Genomic DNA, 18640 nt, shown 5'->3' on the forward strand with positions numbered 1-18640 from the left:
CCATGCCCAAGCAGTCTTGCATGACTTTGACATGAGCTTATATTAAATGTGTCCCTATGTGTGTCCTTGTAACCACACCCTCTCTAATTAAATACATGATTTAATGTCAGTTTGTGTGTTTGCTTGAAAGACACGATAACGTTACCCATCCATGTATGACCACCCCGTGCGATAGGAGGCGATATAGTCAAGTGCGCCAGGTTGCTCAGTTTCTTTCGCCTGGTTTTTATCAAACTACGGACTGGATTACCTCGCTGGAGCCGGAGTCCCTTATCAGAATTGAGAGGGGTTTTATGCCCTTTCCATTCAGCCGTGTGTTGTGTTTGCTGCGCTGCTCTCCGTTGTGGTGCAAACTGGCTCATAGACAACGCCGACTGCTGGAGTTCACACAGTCGTCTGGCCCGTTTTACTGAGCGGCATTTGTGTCCGACTGCGCTTCCGCCATGTTGAACTGATTCAAGTTGTGAGTGACTGCTGGGACCGAAGTGACAAGCCCCAGAAATTGGACTAGATAGAGTTAGGGGGCTGTTACCGCGCCGGTGACGCAGGAAAAACACCCAGAAGCCGAGGAGAAAACGTAGGAATTAGATATTTCTAGTAACAGGTTTTGGGTCCTACAAAACTGTCGCTGATATAGGCCGCGTTTATGTAATATACGACGATACCATCGTTGAAGGCTGGACGTAGCCCGTGAATAGAGGGGGAAGTCATATCAGATTCCTGGTGAGTTGTTAGCTAACTAGCTGGTGATTGTTAGCTGGCTAGTTTTAGCGTCAGCTGGTGGTGGATGCAAGGTAACATTACTGGGGTTACTTGTGATGTTCAGTTGATGGTGGTTTTATCTCTGCTAGCTACTGCTTATTGAAAATGTGACGGTGTCAACGCGATTAAACTGCAATTCGTGATTTTAGCAGTACGTGTAGTCAGATTAGCTTAACGTTACCCCGCAAGATTCACTGAAGCTAGCGCGAGCTAACGTTAATGGTTCTCGACCCAGTCTACATCCTGAGAACATTTCCTTTACCGTCTCATGTTTACAAGTTACTGATATTTCATCGTCCTCTACACACAATTTGTATATTTAATTAATAGTTGATTTGTCAAAACCACATTGCTGTTAACATTTTGCATCACTTGGGCTTCCAATAGCTCATTTTCAGTTTGTTTTAGCTAACGTTAAGTTCTAACTTGACGTTAGGCGATACAGATCAGAACACTGAATTTCAGGAAATAGACGCCTCCCCTGTCACTAACATATTTTATGTTATCTAAAGTAGCCAGACAGGTTCATTTATTTTGAATGCCGAAATTGCTACACAGTGGTGTAAAGCTTAAACGCTGGGTGTTTATTTTATAGATATGAAAACAAGTCTGCTAGTTGTCGAGTCATACCAGCAAGCCGCTTGTCAAAATAGGAACGTTAACGTTAGCTAAACGCTCCTCCGGGTATTTACTCGCACGGAAGCTAACGGCTAGCTAACGTTAACTGTTTATCTAGATTGCCGCTCGCTAGCATACTAGCACGACCGAAACGCATTGTAAATGGCGTTATAGGGACATTGTTGGTCAACAATTAACCCGGGGAAAGTGATGTTGGATGATGACTTAGGCTATTAACTAAACTATATGTGTGTTTAAGGTCATCCGTTAGGTAGCGACGGTTTGCTGGGCTAGTTTAGTGTCAGGCCCGGTCGAGTAATGAGGCCTGTGTGTCTCAGGGCTTTGGACGACTAGGCCGTCACTGGTCTGGGCGGATCGCCTTGCAGGCTAACCTAACGTTAGTTGCCGAAGCTAGCTAGCAACTAGCTAGCAGCAGACGTTAACTAACTAAACCATCAGCTGTTAACGGTTGTTGACGATGCTTGTGTGTATTGATACTTACGTAATGTCACCGTGTGCTTTATATGCACCTGGGCTATTTTATTTTGACAATATTCCAAAGGTAACACACATAATGTCATATGACCGATTTATCCGTCCATAAAATATGTATTTTTTTTTTTCTAAATAACATCAACTAATGTTCAGTCGGTTCAGTCCTAAAGGCCGCAGTTGTATGTTACATAGCTTAGCGCTTGTTTTAATGGTGGCTGTTGTTAACGTGTGTGTCACCTTTTTGACACTGTTGATAAAACATTGTTTTTTGTGCGTCATGAAAGTAACCCACCTTATCGGCCCCATTAGTAGATAGTTAGCTACCAAGTGGTTTCACTGATTGTGGCATTCGATACATTCGATGGAATTTCGTTTTCTGAACGCAGAGCACACTAGCCAGATTTAGCCTATTATGACTTCAATGTAATGTTCTCTCTGTAATGACAGCTGCAAAACAAATTGCTGATGCTGAAGCAGATGTCGCTGACCTGTAAAATAGGAAATAATCTAGTTTCACTACCTTTACACTAGGAAACACTGTAACTTAAGATAAACCAAACATACGTTTTAACAATTGGTTTCAATCAATGCATATCTGATGAGAAATTCATGGCTACTCACTAAATATAGTTATGGTGAACAAAATTCATATCAGCCACGTTAGTGTACCCATGTTAACTTGTAAGGCCCATGTTTGCCCCTCTACCAGAGGGTTATGGTTCTTAATGATGTTTATGTTCTCTGGTTTTTGGGGTTGACTTATTTGTATCTCTAAACTTTGTATTATGTGCATCATTCCACTTGAATTTGATTATTTCCAGTCATTTGTTGATCTGGCAAACTATTGATGTTTCTGGGCAGAAGATCCAGAAAAGAAAAGAAAAATCTAACGGTGACACCCGTTGGAGTCACATGACCTAGAGAGCCTTTCTCCATTGGCTCATCACAGACTGTTTCTTTTAGAAAGTAATTGAAATTGAGATCACAATGGCTCAAGGACTCCTATCCTTTGGCGCTTGCAAAGGGTCAATCTAAGACGTAGTGTGATTGATAATTTTGTGAAAGCTTTGAGTTGTTTGAACAGCATTGGGGATGTCTTGAAAATGTTCCATTTTGTCCAAAAAAAACATCAAGTCACGTTCCCTTCACTTTATGATACCCTGCATCGTATTGATTTTGATCACAGGAATCGCGATGGAAAAGGGTTTTGCCTTCATTGCCAGTCTGTAACCCTGATAGAAGCCCTTTCCACCTTCAATGGCAAAATGCATTAAACACAGCATTGACTCTGAACTAGCATATAGCCGAGTGTTAATGTGAATGACTTGAAGACAACGGTGGGGTGTTGCATTTGCCTTGTTTGTGTCTTTCAGCCATCTACTTTATCTTTAACAATTGTGGTTTGATTTGTTGTCCAATGGCCAGTCTTGAACATCGTAAGAAACAGGGACTAATTGGTTTATAAATATATATAGTATTAAACTTCAGGTTTTTGGCTGCTGACTTAAAGGCATGTGTGCTAATGTATAGGTCCCAAATGTCATAGCAGTTCATTCATAGTTCTATCATTGTACAGTTATCCTGACCAAAATATCTCTTGTTACATGTGGCTCTTTTCAAAAAGAATGGATGCTAAAAAAATGAAAACCACTCAACCATATTGTGTTTGAAAGTTATCTGTAATGAAAGCTGAAGCTTGGACATATTGGATTGAAATGCATTAGGACATATTTTTCTTCCGGATTTGTTGTTGATCAGACAGTCAAGTGCTGAATTGGCAGGCTGAATCATGTCGTACTGATTGTCATACTGACATTTAACGGGGGATTCCTGTGTCATACAAGTAGGGTCTTTTCCTTGTATTTTTCATCGTTCCTTTTTCTAATAAAAATCACTCAAGTTAATTGCTTGCGTCTGAGAATGCCGTGTCATTTAAGGAATGCTCCTTAAAACATTTGGCTCACGGGGCATCCTGATCACGCAGGTTTTAAAGAAACCTCCAGATTATATAAAGATTTTTGGAATAGAAATGGAAAGAGAACCGGTATTGCCCAAACACTCTGCAGTAAATAACGTTTCCAGTTTACGGACCAACTTCCTGGCTCAACCTCTCAGTGAGGAAACATTATTGACGCTACACGTTTTACCTCCAGATGAAGTCTGTTAGATAATCTGGCCGAACTGGCGGGTTGTTTGAAAAGATCAGACCATGTGACTGCTCAGGGTTTCTGACCTATCGGCAATGACAATGTCCCCATGTTCTTAGATCTCTGCAATTCACTTGGTGAAGTATGCTAGCCGATTGTATTATAATTGGTGAAAAAACAATGGCCAAAACAACTAAAATAACACCCAAGTTGCATTAAACAGAATCGGGCACAGAAAAAGAGTGACTGATAATACGCATTACAAATGACTTAGTCAGTCGTTTTTCAATATGCCAGTCAGAAAAACTAGTAAAGTAAATATAAAACACTGCGTTCACTTAACAATTCATCATTGTTGCCCTAACGCCACGATACACACCTGAGGCTGTATGTTCACCTCGTCCGTGTACACATTTGAGATGATGCTGTCGACTGTGGTGGGACTTGAGATGGACTCAGGCAGACTGTGTCCTCCGGCTACTTCTTCACAGCAAGTGTTGAGGGCCCTGTGTTAGCGAGATGCAACAGAATTTAGTTCAAATTTAACTAAGCATTTGTAGGATTACTTTTGGGGTGACTCAAAGTTTGATATTATTATTCATTTTGCTGTTCATTATTGATTTTATAATTGTAGTGCTAGATGAGCTAGCGAGCCCCAACACCACCGGTCACTGTAGTCATGGTTGGCAAAATTACTCGATGTAAAAACTGTTAGCAATTGACGATCTACAACTTTAAGTGTAAGATGATGCGGGTCCTGAATTTATAAAATGTAATTAAGATTTATTGAATCATCGATGCTGGATATTCTACATCAAATTTACTTCAGTGATCTGTGTCGGCCCTCCAAAGCTTGTCTGTAGCATCCTTATTCATAACACATCCAGTTGGCCACAGAACATTTGTGAGGTCGTGAGAAAAAATTGGTTGACTACCAGACACCGCCTCGTTCAGAACAAGTTGATATAGATGGTTGATTACAACCCCCTTGTGTGTTTCTCTTGTGCATTACAGTTTAACCAGCCTGCTGATTGTTGTGACCTTTACCCCTTCTTCCCCGCTCCAGGTTATGCAATGGTCTCAGCGGCACGTCCAGATCTCCAGGTGCTTGTGTCCCTCTCTCGTGCGTCTGGGCTCTCTTCCCTCTGCTCTACAGCTGAGGTGGCTGTGATTTCCCTCCTGGCCAGCGCTCCCTAAGAGGCCAAGATTGCCAAGATCTGCCCCGTGGCGAGCATGACGGCCACCACGCGTGGCTCTCCGGTGGGGGGCAACGACAGTCAGGGCCAGGGCCAGGCACCTGATGCTCAAAGCCAACCCCCACTGTCACAGAACCAGGTCAGCATCATTGTTCCAAAACTTTAGACTTTTACTCATTGTCTGTCACGATATTTTGTCCTATATGTTGAATATTTCTGTTGTCCCCTTTGGCTGGCTACTGCTTTCATCCAATCGCGTTGTCTCGTCTTTGTTTTACATGGCTGTGCACTACACTGACGGTAGACACATGCTTTTAGATTAACCTGTGAAAGGAGAAGGGATGTAATGTCTTTTGATATATCTTTTTATTTTGTTGGTCCAGACACTGCAGCACAGTGTTTAAAAAGAAGATATTGCTCCTACCTAAACCACACACAGATGCCCAAGGGGACAAAAAGGGAGGGGAGTAGGGAGCGGAAAAGAGGGAGAAAGAGAGTGGAGGCGAGGCATCAATGAACAGAGCCTCCTGAGTGATGGATAAAGGATGTGTGTGTGTGTGTGTGTGCGTGCGCATGTGCATGTGCAGGCCTGTATTGGTTAGAGATGAGCCGTGGTGAGACGTGAGAGGCAAGCTGCCCTATGTAGGTCAGCCAAGCAGAAGGAGCCTTCACCACACACCCCCACATTTCATATTTCTCAGTTATGCATCTCCCTCCACTATGTGTGTCGCTCTTTTACTCCGTCACACACAGCTGCTCACACCGCCGCCGATGTTCATGCACACTCGTTGGATTAGGAAGGAGATAAAGACGGGAATGGTCACGTTGGCGCTTAAACTCACATCCGTGGATGCACATTGCTGCCTTTTGTTTCTCAAGCACTCCTTCCTTCCAAAAAATGTCTGTTTGACAGCACCGTAACACGGATACACCCACATGCTAACACATTTATACTTCTAACACATCCATGTCGGCCTACAGGTTTTGTTTCCTCTGGGTGGATAAGGATGAAAAGAGCATTGCTCTGTGCGCCAAATGCTACGAGCATAATGACTTGAATTGCTTTGTTTAAAGGCCTTTCAGGAGAGACACCTGCTTCTTTATGCCTACATGCATGTACACTTAGTGACCGGGACAATAGAAACCCTATCCCATGCAAGAAGTGGGCCTTGCCTCTCCATTGGTACATGGCTCTATAGAAACCGGTGTGTGTGTGTGCAACAGCAATTCAAGTTCCACTCTCTCTTTAGAGGATTTTTCCACTAAAAATGACTGAATTTGCAGCAGCTTTACTGAAAGTTTAAGCGAGTTTTGCGGTTGTCGTCTTGTTCTTTTGCTGCAGATTTGGATTAATTTATGGAAGAACACAGTATTTAGTAAATTCAGAATAATTCTTCAAGGGATGTGGTGAAGCTGGTGCATTGTTCAGGGCCCATTTTTAAAGAATCTTGATGGATTGGTATCAGCTACATAAAGCCGGGGCCCGTATCGGATCCTTTGTTTCGATACACCAGTGATTAAAAGTGCCCCATTAATAAACGACAAATAGCACAGCCTCGTTAGCGAGTGACCAGACGAGCACGCACATTGGATAAACGGCAGCCTGCTGTTTCAGTTAATGACTGTCAGTGAACTGACAGGCAAAAAATATTTAAATATACCTTTTAAAAAGTGTTGGCGCTATTTCAGCGTTTCTTCTCACCTTAAATGATGCTGTTGGTTCTCATATTTATTTATGGCATAACATTTATGTGTTAATAGACACAAAATCCAAACAGATTGACAGGAAACATCCTGGTGGTTGAATGGTTCAATACACCTGCCCTGTTACCACGACATCCAGTCAGGAACTAGTCCTCACCTCTGTTTCCTGTCAGTCACACTATCAAAATAAATATAATTTTTTTTAAATAACTATACAATAAATAGATTACAAATGAATTAAATACATAGAAATAAATATTAGATGTGTAACAACATGGCTGTTACTTAACTTGAAGTTCTTCACCCCACAAGTGGAGAGAAACAAACGGTTATGAAGTTGCTTCTGTTTGTTGTCCCCAACAATTTAGTTTTCCATTGTGTAATGGACATAAAAGCTAATCGGGAATTTATTGCTTTTCTTTTGCATAGTACAGGTATTTCAATTATATTACATTTCCAAATGTTAAAATTTTTCCCACAATGTAGCTATGTTGCAAACATGATGCACACAAGCTTTATATCTGAAGGATTTAATCTACTCAACTCTGTGACTAATTCTTTGAATTAAGTACTTTTTAGGTATTGTGTTTTTGATACCTGGTCTGAGGTAGTACTGTAGTATATGATACAGAGATCAGTAGGCACTGCATGATACAGAGATCAGTAGGCACTGCATGATTCTGATTGTGTGTGTTTTTTTTCTAGACATCATCTCCTAACTCATCCAATGAGAACTCTCCAGTGAGCCCACCGGATGAGCAGGGCCAGGGGGACGCCCCCCCTCAGCTGGAAGAGGAGGAGCCCGCCTTCCCTCACACTGACCTAGCCAAGCTGGATGACATGATCAACAGGTATTTACTCACATGGCTGCATCCTCGCTCACCTCTAACTCGGTACACGACATGCACACAGGTCTTTGAGCAGCTCACAGAAATATTGTTTGAAAAAGTGAGTTTCCACGGCAGGATTCCTTGTAAAGTGGGATTTCCTCAAATTCCAGTCTGTAGGTAATTGTGACAATATCCACATAATTGATAATTAGCAGTAGATGCTCACAATACCCACAGGGGACAACTGAATTTCAACAATTACAGAACTAACAGGCTCTCACAGAAACATTTTGTTTGCATAGTTTGTGATGTTATGTATTTTTGATTTAGGTTAAAATATTTTCAAATCCAGCTCAATTCAGTGCTCCATGAACCAGCCTCTCCTCATGACTTAGCATGTAGCACTTAGCATTCCTTTGTTGATTCATGTTTTTTTCCCTCCCAGGCCTCGTTGGGTCGTTCCAGTTTTGCCAAAAGGCGAGTTAGAAGTCCTCTTGGAAGCTGCTATTGACCTGAGTAAAAAAGGTATGAATATACAGCGTGTTCTTCTGTCTATAGAGATGCTTTGTGGCACTTACATCCCACAGCCATTGCTTTTCAAGGCTAATCAAACACATTATTCATCATCACAAAGTCAATTTAAGTGTAGAGAATAAGGCCACTACTATGATTACTTTCATTTTTAATTAATCTGTTGAATATGTTTTCAGTCATTTGATTAATGTTGTTTATATAATCTATAGAATCTCAGTAAATAGTGAGTAAGACCCCGCCACACCTTCCCAGAACCCAATGTGTTTAACACATCACACACAGATATGTAATGTACAATTTTATCAAACAAATGTTTTACCCTTTTTGCTTGAAATAGAACTTAAACGATTAGTAGAAATATATGGATATAATTTTTGATGTTATTTTCTTTGTGGATTAATCTCTCTGAAACCCAAAGATTTAAATTTACAATGAAATGAAACCGAGAAAGCAGCAAATGTTCACATTTAAATTCTGGTCTAAAATTTGTCTACTCGGTGGAGTCGACATATTCAAATTTCTGTAACCAGGCAAGACACTTCCTCTATGCTGAACCAAATATGAATGGCATGTTTGTTTTTCTACCCTTTCTGCACTCATTATGTTATGAGAATAAATATTTTGTCAACAAAGGACAAGGACAAGGTCAGGTCAGCGTCTGAATCGTACCCTTCCTATTACACTCAGGCTGTTGATAAATATTAAATGCTCTCTGAATCGACTCAATTATCAAAAATATATTTTCAATATACAGTATGTCGGACTGCAGCTGCTCTGTACTGCGGTTATAGCTGATAACGCCGTGCCGACAGACAACACAGTCACAAGCGTAGCACCCACACTCTGGTGAACACTGTTAGCTATGTCAGCTGCTTCGCCGGAGTTTGCACTATTAGCGCTGTTAGCACCATAAGCTATGAGCCACCGGCTCTACGTCGACATGTTGAGAGATCATCGAAATGCTCCCAATCTCGCATCTTTAAGAAAATGGAATCCTAAAATGTTCCTTTTTTTTTTTTTTTTTTTTTGCAGGACTGGATGTGAAGTGTGAGGCTTGTCAGAGATTTTTCCGAGATGGTCTGACCATCTCCTTCACAAAGATCCTGACAGACGAGGCGGTCAGTGGCTGGAAGTTTGAGATTCATGTGAGTTTTCACTGTTGCTTTATATTTTCATACTTAAATAGCTTGAAAGATGTATATTTTCTTCTTTTCAAATGAAATACGCAACCCATCATACCTGAGCTCTTCATTTTTTTTAATGAATGAAATATGGCTGCTTGTTTGTAATGCATGTAGAAGCTCAATTTAACAGGTAGAGGATAACCATCTTTGTAATTTGACGCCACTTTCAGTTCCCACAGAGCACGACAACCACTTTGTACTGGTTGATATGGGAGGGATCGAAGGCGTTACGTTAACAAAAATCCATATTATTGTCAGGTGGTAGGACTCAGCATGGTCTCCTTAGCTTTTATTTATTCTTTTACACATTTGCCCTTATGTCAGTGGATGCTTGCAATGCTCAGACCAGGGTCTTGCCTGTAAATTGAGTTACCTGTTTGCTTTTCTTAGAGCTGAGGGAAAGAGGCAACGCCAGCAGTAATCAATCAATGATCCGTTTGTTGGAGGTAGCTGAGGCTTGCTGTTGTGTTGTATTAAGGAGATTGATCTCTGGAACGTAAAGGAGCAAAATGTCCTTTTCTTTCTCCAGTCACCTTTTAAATATTGTTGACTACATTGTTTTAATCTATAACTTCAATTTAGTATATTACACAGGAAACACTTATTTTGTTATTATCCACAGCTGCTCTGATTTATTCTCATTCCACCCAAAAATGTTCAGGATGCAACCAGATGCTAGTAAACTACACGACTTTACTGATGTCTGAAAGCTTCTCTGGAATGCTTTGATGACGCTGTCCCATATTGATTACTGGTATCTGGCTCCTTCACATCTGTGAATCTAACAGGAACCTTGCAGAAGGGTCATTTTATTAATGTTCTGACTAGCAGGCACGTGTTTTGTTTTGTTGTGTAAAACATCCGAGTTGACAGTTAGTCTATTGTAGAGGTGAAGTCTGTGGCAGCTGCTCTATCGAGGCTCGCCTGACTGGAGGGTAACCGGGCGGAAGCCATGAATAATATAGTGTTTCTCATATTTCCAAGTAAAGTGTATTAATCTTAAGGTATCAGTGAAAACATTCAGTTTTTAGAAACGAAAACACAAAGTAATAACACATTAATTTCAACCGTCGACCCAGACTGTTTAGTTTTGATTCAACTTGTTAATTAAAGTAAATTCTTATTTGGATACTATGTATTGTACATGTATGTATTAGGCCATGGCATATAACTGATTTACTCTAATTTGTGCAAAAAACATTAATTATAAATGGCTTACACTGTGACAAATATCTCTAAATTGCATTCTACATCCTTTTCTAACCTGTTTTCAACATACCGGGCCTCTGACTTCAACTTGAAGTGCTGCAGAGGAGTAGATCCAGGAGATTAAAGGCTCCATTAGGGGAGAAGATTTGAACATTAGTTACAGGCTACTGTGCTATCATTATCTCGCCAACTTGTATTGTTCCCAAAGTGCATACTTTTAGTAATATTGCAGCGGTTTGAGGTTTAAATTGGTTTAATGTAGTTATATTTTTGAAGTCAAGAAACGGTAGTTCTGCAATTCTGTTGAATTGACGAGGTGAGCAGGTGACGTAGCTGTGCACTGTTCTGTGGAATAGGTCTGGGGATTCAGTGCAAATTAGATGATGTCAATCTGTATTTATGAACTTTTGTGTAGTAATAAGTCAGGATGTACTCGAACAACCCAAGCAAATCCTGTGTGGCGGAAACACTAGATTTTAAGGTCAGAATGTAAGATTATTGTTCCTAAACCAGAAGCGGATCGTAGCGTTTCTGAGAAAAGACATTGGACTTGAAATTCTCTTCCTCGCCCCCTCTGGCTTTTGTTCTCCATCTCTCATGGTCTGATTGTTAATACCACTTTTTTCCCCCTCCATACACCCCTTGTCTCACAGAGGTGTATCATCAACAACACACACCGGTTGGTGGAGCTGTGTGTGGCCAAGCTCTCTCAGGACTGGTTCCCTCTACTGGAGCTACTGGCCATGGCCACCAACCCCCACTGCAAGTTCCATATCTACAACGGCACACGGCCCTCTGAGACCGTCCCCGCTGGAGCACAGCTGGCCGACGATGAGCTGTTCGCCCGGCCACCAGACCCACGCTCTCCTAAGGTGAGTCACCACCGCATGAAAATTGTGCCTCTTTAATATGGTGTTCAACAAGTTTAATGAGGCTCATCGTACACTCTTTCGTCCTTGTTCTTTCTCAAAACTCACCCTTTTTGCCCTACATTATGTGATCAGATGATTGTCTACCAGACACTTTTCAACAGTTTAGATTGTGCATGATGTTACTTAACAAATTCTATCATGTGGTAAATGTTTGGGCTTGTGTTCAATTAAACAAGAAACAGCCTGTGTTCTTCCTCCAGAGGACAGTCGACCTGTCTTTCTTCCCGCCAGACAGAATCCATAGAGTGGCATTTTAGTCTCACCCTAAGGGTCCTCGTGAAACAAAGAGAATCCCTCTCTGGAGTAGCCTGCTAAAGAAACATATGGTACTCGCAGTCCATCGGGCACTTGTGTCAGAAAACGGATTGTGTTAAAGAGAAGGTGGATACACCAGAGAATAGATATTTTCTAGTGAAAAGTGATGAATTCAGTGTGGGCAGGGGGTCAGTGTGAACAGTACTGCAGCACTGCTCGCCTGTCTGCCTCTGTTGGCAGGGGGCCCAGGACTACTTAGGGTCCCGCTGAGACTATTAAGTCACATTTTGCAACTCTTTTGGTTTTTTTAAGCTTAGAAGTATTTATTTGCTACAAAGCAACGGTTACATTTCTTGTCAGGTGAAGGTATTTGTGGTCTCTTCTGGTCCCTCACTAATACTAACAATGCACAAAATGTTTGTTTTTTCAAGCTGTGATTGTGAACTTTGGTCGTCTGAAAAAGAAACCAAGAAATGTGTTAATTTAGTTGAAGAAATGAAAGCTTGGATAGGCAGGTTTTTTCGCATCATTGGGCTAAGATTCCATAATAACCTGTCAGCATATTGTAATTAAAGTGGTCTGAGAGAAAACATCCTCCTGGCTCTGCTTCAGTCTTTAGACAGTCTAGCTTGTGATGCGAGACTTTGGCCAATCACAGGTCATTTCAAAGAAAGGGCGTTTCTATTGGCTGTTGCACACGAGCGTGCACGTCTTCAGGTGGTGAAAGCCTGATTCAACGGTGGAATATCCTGCACAAAAAGTTGCTATATATCAGAATTGGCAACATTTGCCTACACTGCAAAGCAACCCCAAAAAGGGAAACGGATTTATCAAAAAGAGTTTGAAAAGTGTTTCAGAGATGGAGATAAAATGTCTAAATTTTTCCTCTTGTTTTTTTTTCTTTCCACAGGGCTGGTTGGTGGACTTAATAAACAAATTTGGCACGTTAAATGGGTTTCAAATGTTGCACGACCGCTTCATGAGCGGCCAAGCACTGAACGTCCAGATCATCGCTGCACTTATCAAGTGAGCCCGTTGTTCCTTGAACACAATATTCTGCAACACGGCCATGTGCTGTCCTGGATGTTTTCTGTGTTGTCGGTGTAACGCTGACCCTGTTTTTTTGTGCTCCCTGCCTTTACAGGCCTTTCGGCCAGTGTTACGAGTTCCTCACATTGCACACGGTAAAGAAGTACTTCCTTCCAGTCATCGAGATGGTTCCCCAGTTTCTAGAGAACCTCACGGACGAGGAGCTGAAGAAAGAGGCCAAGAATGAAGCCAAAAACGACGCACTGTCCATGATAATCAAGTCTCTGAAGAATCTGGCTTCTCGTGTACCAGGGCAGGAGGAAACCGTGAAGAATTTAGAGATTTTTAGATTAAAAATGATTCTTAGGCAAGTACCAAAAGATCATGTCATTATTATTTGTCAACATTTTGGTGCAATCATCCTTAAACGCATTTAATGATTTGATGTTGATTAAATGAATTCTCTATTTTCATCCCCAGGTTATTGCAAATTTCTTCTTTTAACGGCAAAATGAATGCACTAAATGAAGTGAACAAGGTGATCTCCAGTGTGTCCTACTACACTCATCGGCATAACCCTGAGGAGGAGGAGTGGCTGACTGCAGAGCGCATGGCGGTATGCTCAGCCCTTGACTTTTTGTGCGGTGCGTCAAATGATTTCTCCACCTAACATGCACCTCTCCTCTCTTGTGTGTGTGTGTGTGTCAGGAGTGGATCCAGCAGAACCACATCCTGTCCATTGTGCTGAGGGACAGTTTGCACCAGCCGCAGTACGTAGAGAAACTGGAAAAGATCCTTCGCTTCGTTATCAAAGAAAAAGCTCTTACAATGCAGGATCTGGACAACATCTGGGCGGCACAGGTACGCTACAACGACCAATATTCTTTCAGTATTAATGTTATTCTCTTATCAAAAGATTCAATAACATGAAAGGTCTCCGCCAGGTGTGGCTGCAGTGACCACTGCTGTAATGTTTGGTTAAAAAAAAAAAAAGGTACAGAATAACTGCCTCTGGCATCAGAGTAGGGGCGAAGCACTCGGCTGCGTTATCACTTGCAAGTTAAGAGTAGTGAATGATGAGTCAGCAGTAAATCAATGGCAGTGTCAAACGGCCACCAAAAAGTGAGTTACTGCAGCCCTCACTTAACACAACTTGAGTGCGTGGTTCTGTTGTTTTGTGCGAGCAAACTGTATGCTGCTGTACTTTTTTAGAATGTTAAATGAAAAGAGCTTGGAGCTATTTAGTTAGTTAATATTGTATGTTTTGAATTTGCACGACCGCGCCTGTTGAACATCCAGGTGGTTGTCCGGTCACGTTTTTCCTTCAGTCACGTTTTGTTGCCCAGCTATATTTTCAGACTAGAAATGGTCCTCGTAGTCCCCTTTTTATTCCATTTATACCAGTCACTGGGTTGCGATCACTAGCGTTTGCGTTACCGACCATACCGGTACTAGTTGAGCCTGCGTGGCGCGATCACCACACACAGCTGTAGACTTGGCTCTGGTCGCACTTGGAGTCGCAGCAGAGGAAGGATTTGTGGAATGGCTCCACCTTTTCCCAAGCTGCACGGAGAAAGGAAAAAGTCTGAAGAGATTAATTCCACTTTGGTGTGGCAGCGTCTCACAGTAAAGTTGTTGTCTATACGTTAAAGTGTTGCTGGGAGTTTGACCTCTTCACACCTAGAGTAACGCAATGTAACGGAGTTCAGATGTACATTTGTTACATGTGTTTTGAAAAACAACCAGGGTACCGGTCATGGCTTACTTTCCAACACATCCGCATCACAGCTGCAACATATCCCTGACGCTGCTTAGAAGTATGTTGTTAACCCAGCGGTCTGCTTGTTGTATCTGCAGGCCGGTAAGCATGAGGCCATTGTGAAGAACGTCCACGACCTCCTGGCCAAGCTGGCATGGGACTTCTCACCTGAGCAGCTCGATCACCTTTTTGACTGTTTCAAGGTGAGTAAGAGTTGGATTAATAACCCAATCACAGATCATAAGAAGGGTTTTGTACACGATACGCTGCATCTTTTCATTCGGTTCTGGCTCAATTACGTTGCTGCATCACAACAACATACTGCCGAACGTGCCGCCTTAACCTCTGGACCTGGTTGTTCTCTCGTGCAGGCAAGCTGGACCAATGCCAGCAAGAAGCAGCGTGAGAAACTGCTGGAACTCATCCGGCGCTTGGCAGAGGACGATAAGGACGGGGTGATGGCCCACAAAGTCCTCAACCTGCTGTGGAACCTGGCGCACAGCGATGATGTGCCTGTAGACATCATGGACCAGGCGCTTAGTGCTCACATCAAAATTTTAGATTACAGTTGCTCACAGGTGCATGTTGGTGAATTTGTTTGAAGTTACACGGCACGCCAAATACCAGATGGAGGACTTGGTGCAAGTCAAAAATCCTGACGATGTTTAATTTTCACTCGCAGGACAGAGACACGCAGAAGATTCAGTGGATAGATCGCTTCATAGAGGAGCTACGAACCAATGACAAATGGGTGATCCCTGCCCTGAAGCAAATCAGAGAAATCTGTAGCCTCTTTGGAGAAGCCCCTCAAAACCTTAGGTAAGTCATCTTTATATCACAGGACCGTGTACAGGACCGTTCTAATGTCGGCAGGTTTGAAGTGTTTATTTAATGTAGTCTTAGAGTGCTATATTCTGAATTATTCATCTGTATTTTGCACATAATGCATGAACACCCAATAGGAGAGCGACGAGACTCGTGATTTTCACATCCACTTAATTTTGACCAGCTGGCATTTTAATCACATTTGCACAAGACCCGAGGCATGGAGACTCTTTCTCTTAGTGCCCAAGAGAGTAACTGGACCTGCAGTGTAGTGTCACATCATTGCACAATAACATCACAATTGTCCTCTGCAACTCATCCCGCTGCACACATTTACTATCGGTGCTGACCAGTGGCTGGGCGTTAGACACAAAATTTACTGCTTTTTTTTTTTTTTTTTCTTCTATTAAATATCTCTCACCCAACCAAATTTTGCACCCAACTTGCTGGTTTTGACTGTTTGTATGTTCTTAAAACATGTCCCACTGTGTGTGGCACCTTAAAACAAGCATTACAGATATTTGGCTACTTTTCTTCTTGTTTTTTTTATAGTTTAGTAATGGGGTGATCTGGGGCAAGGGATGCACACTTTTCTTTTTAGTACACTGAAAGTAGCTGAAAGGTACACTTCCTTCATTTGCTTTGTTATACTGGAACAAAGCTAAAACAATAGCGCAGGAGAAAGTCTACAGACTCAGGTCCAACTTAAACTACTCCTAAGCCCGTGCCTAATCGGTCACATCCATCCAGTCAAAATGCCATTTGTCTTTAGCCGACTAGCTCGTTGCCTGTCTAGTCTCGTAGCTAGCTTGTAGATATTAAGTTAGTTTGTGTTTACATGAATATTTTTTAAAATCGTAGGCCTTTTTTCACTGTGGACATTTTGACTCGTTGTAGTAGGGAAAAGCACAGTTTGTACTAGAAACATTAACAGTGTTATTGGTAGAATACCAGGACCCCGAAACAGATGCACCTGTGCTGTTCTCCTTCTGTGACGAGTCAAAACGTATACAATGGAAAAATGCCTTTTTGCTATACATGCTATTAAGAAGCGTAGCTTTAGCATAATAAAAAACTTGTTCTGTCAGTGAATCATGTTACAAGGACTTGTAAGTTGCCAGGGAACTGTAAAAAAAAAAAAAAAAGATTTTACAAACATAAGCATTAACTTAACATTACCATGCTACATTTGTGAAAGAATTGTAAGATTGATATGAAGTCATATTGTTTAGCATTAATCGCAAATTATTTGATTTGAAGTAGTGCTTTTTTCTAGTCCATGTAGAAAACATGTAGTATACATGCCTGTTGTTTTTCAGAAAGAAAATGCCAATTAACATACAAACGAACTTAGTGGGGTAAGTTGAGTGCTAATTCCAGGGTTCTACCTATTTCTGTTTCACGTCAAGTCTGACTTTCTCTTTGAACATGTTTATGATATATTTACTATATAAAATGTAAATCTCTGTCATGAATCCGCTTAAGCAATTCTTTCTTGGGTTTCATCTCAAATGACTGATACCTCATCTTATCTCCTGTTCAAAGTCCTGCACATGTGTAGTTCAGTCGAACAACAGACAAGATACTGGTATTCTGATAGCAAAGCAATGAGCTATAGATCTATTTTATTGAAAAGGGGAGCCTTAGCAACCCAGATGCTCATCCATCACATTCTCTGTTGCACTTGACCTTAGGTCAAAAAAAACCCAAAAAAGACAAAGTTAGAGCATTGATCAATAGGACCAAAAGCTGTGGTCACAAGTTTGTACTTGTTGAGATCAGAAACGGTACTGGAAGATGCCAGCCTCTAAATGACAAATAAACTAGATTTGAGGTATGTGTATATACTAAGCATTACGGTAAACCCATTTACGAACTGACAAAAACTTAAAGTGACCTGCATGTGAACGTGACGCGGAAATTTCACATTCATTCAATAAGTCAGCCTGTCAATAATAATTTAATTAATTTACACAAATAATGAAAACAAAATAAATATATATTAAATAATAATTCACTAAATATTGCCTAGAAACTTGAAAATATTTTCAATTGTGTGAATAATTAGTCAAACTTGATAAAGAATCCATTTCCAAAGATCAATCTAACTTCCAAATTACAGTACACCACCTCAGAGTCATTGAGAAACTTCCTTTTTCTGCAACTCAGTTTAAATCAAAATAACAGCGAGCACCTCCGAGTGTCACTCAGACAATATTAGCATATTCTGATGAGTAAAAAGTCATACAAGCAGTGTTCCCTGTAACATCTAGTTACTAGAATGATCGCACTGCTATGATTAATACCAGAATCACCGTCATATATTATGAAATATATAAAATACAATAGCCCCTTATTAATATTGAGTGTTAAATAATAATGACTTTTATTACTATGTTAATTTTGTTTATTCAACATAATACAAAAATAGCTTGAGATGGAATGGTTTGTTCATATTGAATGCAACTTCAGGTTCGATCAAATCAAAGTCAAGTTTCTAAATGTCCATTCATTTGTATGAGGCGTGGTTACCATAGTTTCTAAAACAGACATCTTTGGGATAAGTATCTGATGTGCATCATTTCTCCAGAGGCACTTTCTGTGCAGTTTGTCAGTACTGAACACAAGCCATAATGCATGCACAGAATAGTCCTTTTAATCTAGACTGTTGCACAACTAAATGAAAGGTCCTTTGAGATGGAGCCCCATTCTTCCTGATGCCAGCTCCTTTCAGCACAAATCACTCACAGCAACATATCGGGGGTATTTCCTGCCTTGAACCCACTCAAACTGATACTAATAATCTGTAGTAGCTCTAGAATGCGTTTTAGAAAGTAGTGGCTCTATTCTGCATAATCTAGCGGCTGCTGATAAACTAGAGTCTTAATCTAACTGCAGAATTTTAATAAATCTTAGCCAACTTTTTAAAATGTATTTTTGTTTTCATTTGGCATTGGTAATTAACACTGTTTTTAGTGTATATCAGATTTCAATGTGGCTATCAAAACTGAAGCTCATCTGGTTTTTGAATTTAGTTTTTAAGCCAAAAACTTTCTTTTTATGTGGAAAACAAGGCAGGAAATGACCTTCATTTATATGACTTCTTCTGCTGGTTCTTTTATGACACACACACACACACACATATATATATATATATATAT

The 18640-nt window shown here is 41.0% G+C and overlaps 1 protein-coding gene across 5 annotated transcripts in view; it reads left to right on the forward strand.

The window, feature by feature from the left end:
- The first annotated feature begins 270 nt into the window (after positions 1-270).
- Positions 271-18640, forward strand: part of usp9 (ubiquitin specific peptidase 9) — a 39259-nt gene continuing 20889 nt past the window's right edge. For 2 of the 5 annotated variants that reach the window (XM_031870084.1, XM_031870081.1), the window contains exons 1-14: positions 271-723; positions 5089-5357; positions 7628-7773; positions 8198-8277; positions 9319-9431; positions 11333-11551; positions 12777-12892; positions 13011-13262; positions 13376-13511; positions 13604-13756; positions 14753-14857; positions 15026-15238; positions 15337-15473; positions 16799-16837. In XM_031870084.1, coding sequence (XP_031725944.1) covers positions 5256-5357; positions 7628-7773; positions 8198-8277; positions 9319-9431; positions 11333-11551; positions 12777-12892; positions 13011-13262; positions 13376-13511; positions 13604-13756; positions 14753-14857; positions 15026-15238; positions 15337-15473; positions 16799-16837 — 1811 coding nt within the window. In that variant the 5' untranslated portion in view covers positions 271-723; positions 5089-5255. The remainder of the gene's footprint in view (positions 724-5088; positions 5358-7627; positions 7774-8197; positions 8278-9318; positions 9432-11332; positions 11552-12776; positions 12893-13010; positions 13263-13375; positions 13512-13603; positions 13757-14752; positions 14858-15025; positions 15239-15336; positions 15474-16798; positions 16838-18640) is intronic. The other 3 variants (XM_031870083.1, XM_031870082.1, XM_031870085.1) reach the window with 3 other exon arrangements.

This window comes from Anarrhichthys ocellatus, unplaced genomic scaffold, assembly GCF_004355925.1.
Source record: "Anarrhichthys ocellatus isolate YVR2014 unplaced genomic scaffold, GSC_Weel_1.0 scaffold51, whole genome shotgun sequence".
Taxonomy (NCBI): domain Eukaryota; kingdom Metazoa; phylum Chordata; class Actinopteri; order Perciformes; family Anarhichadidae; genus Anarrhichthys; species Anarrhichthys ocellatus.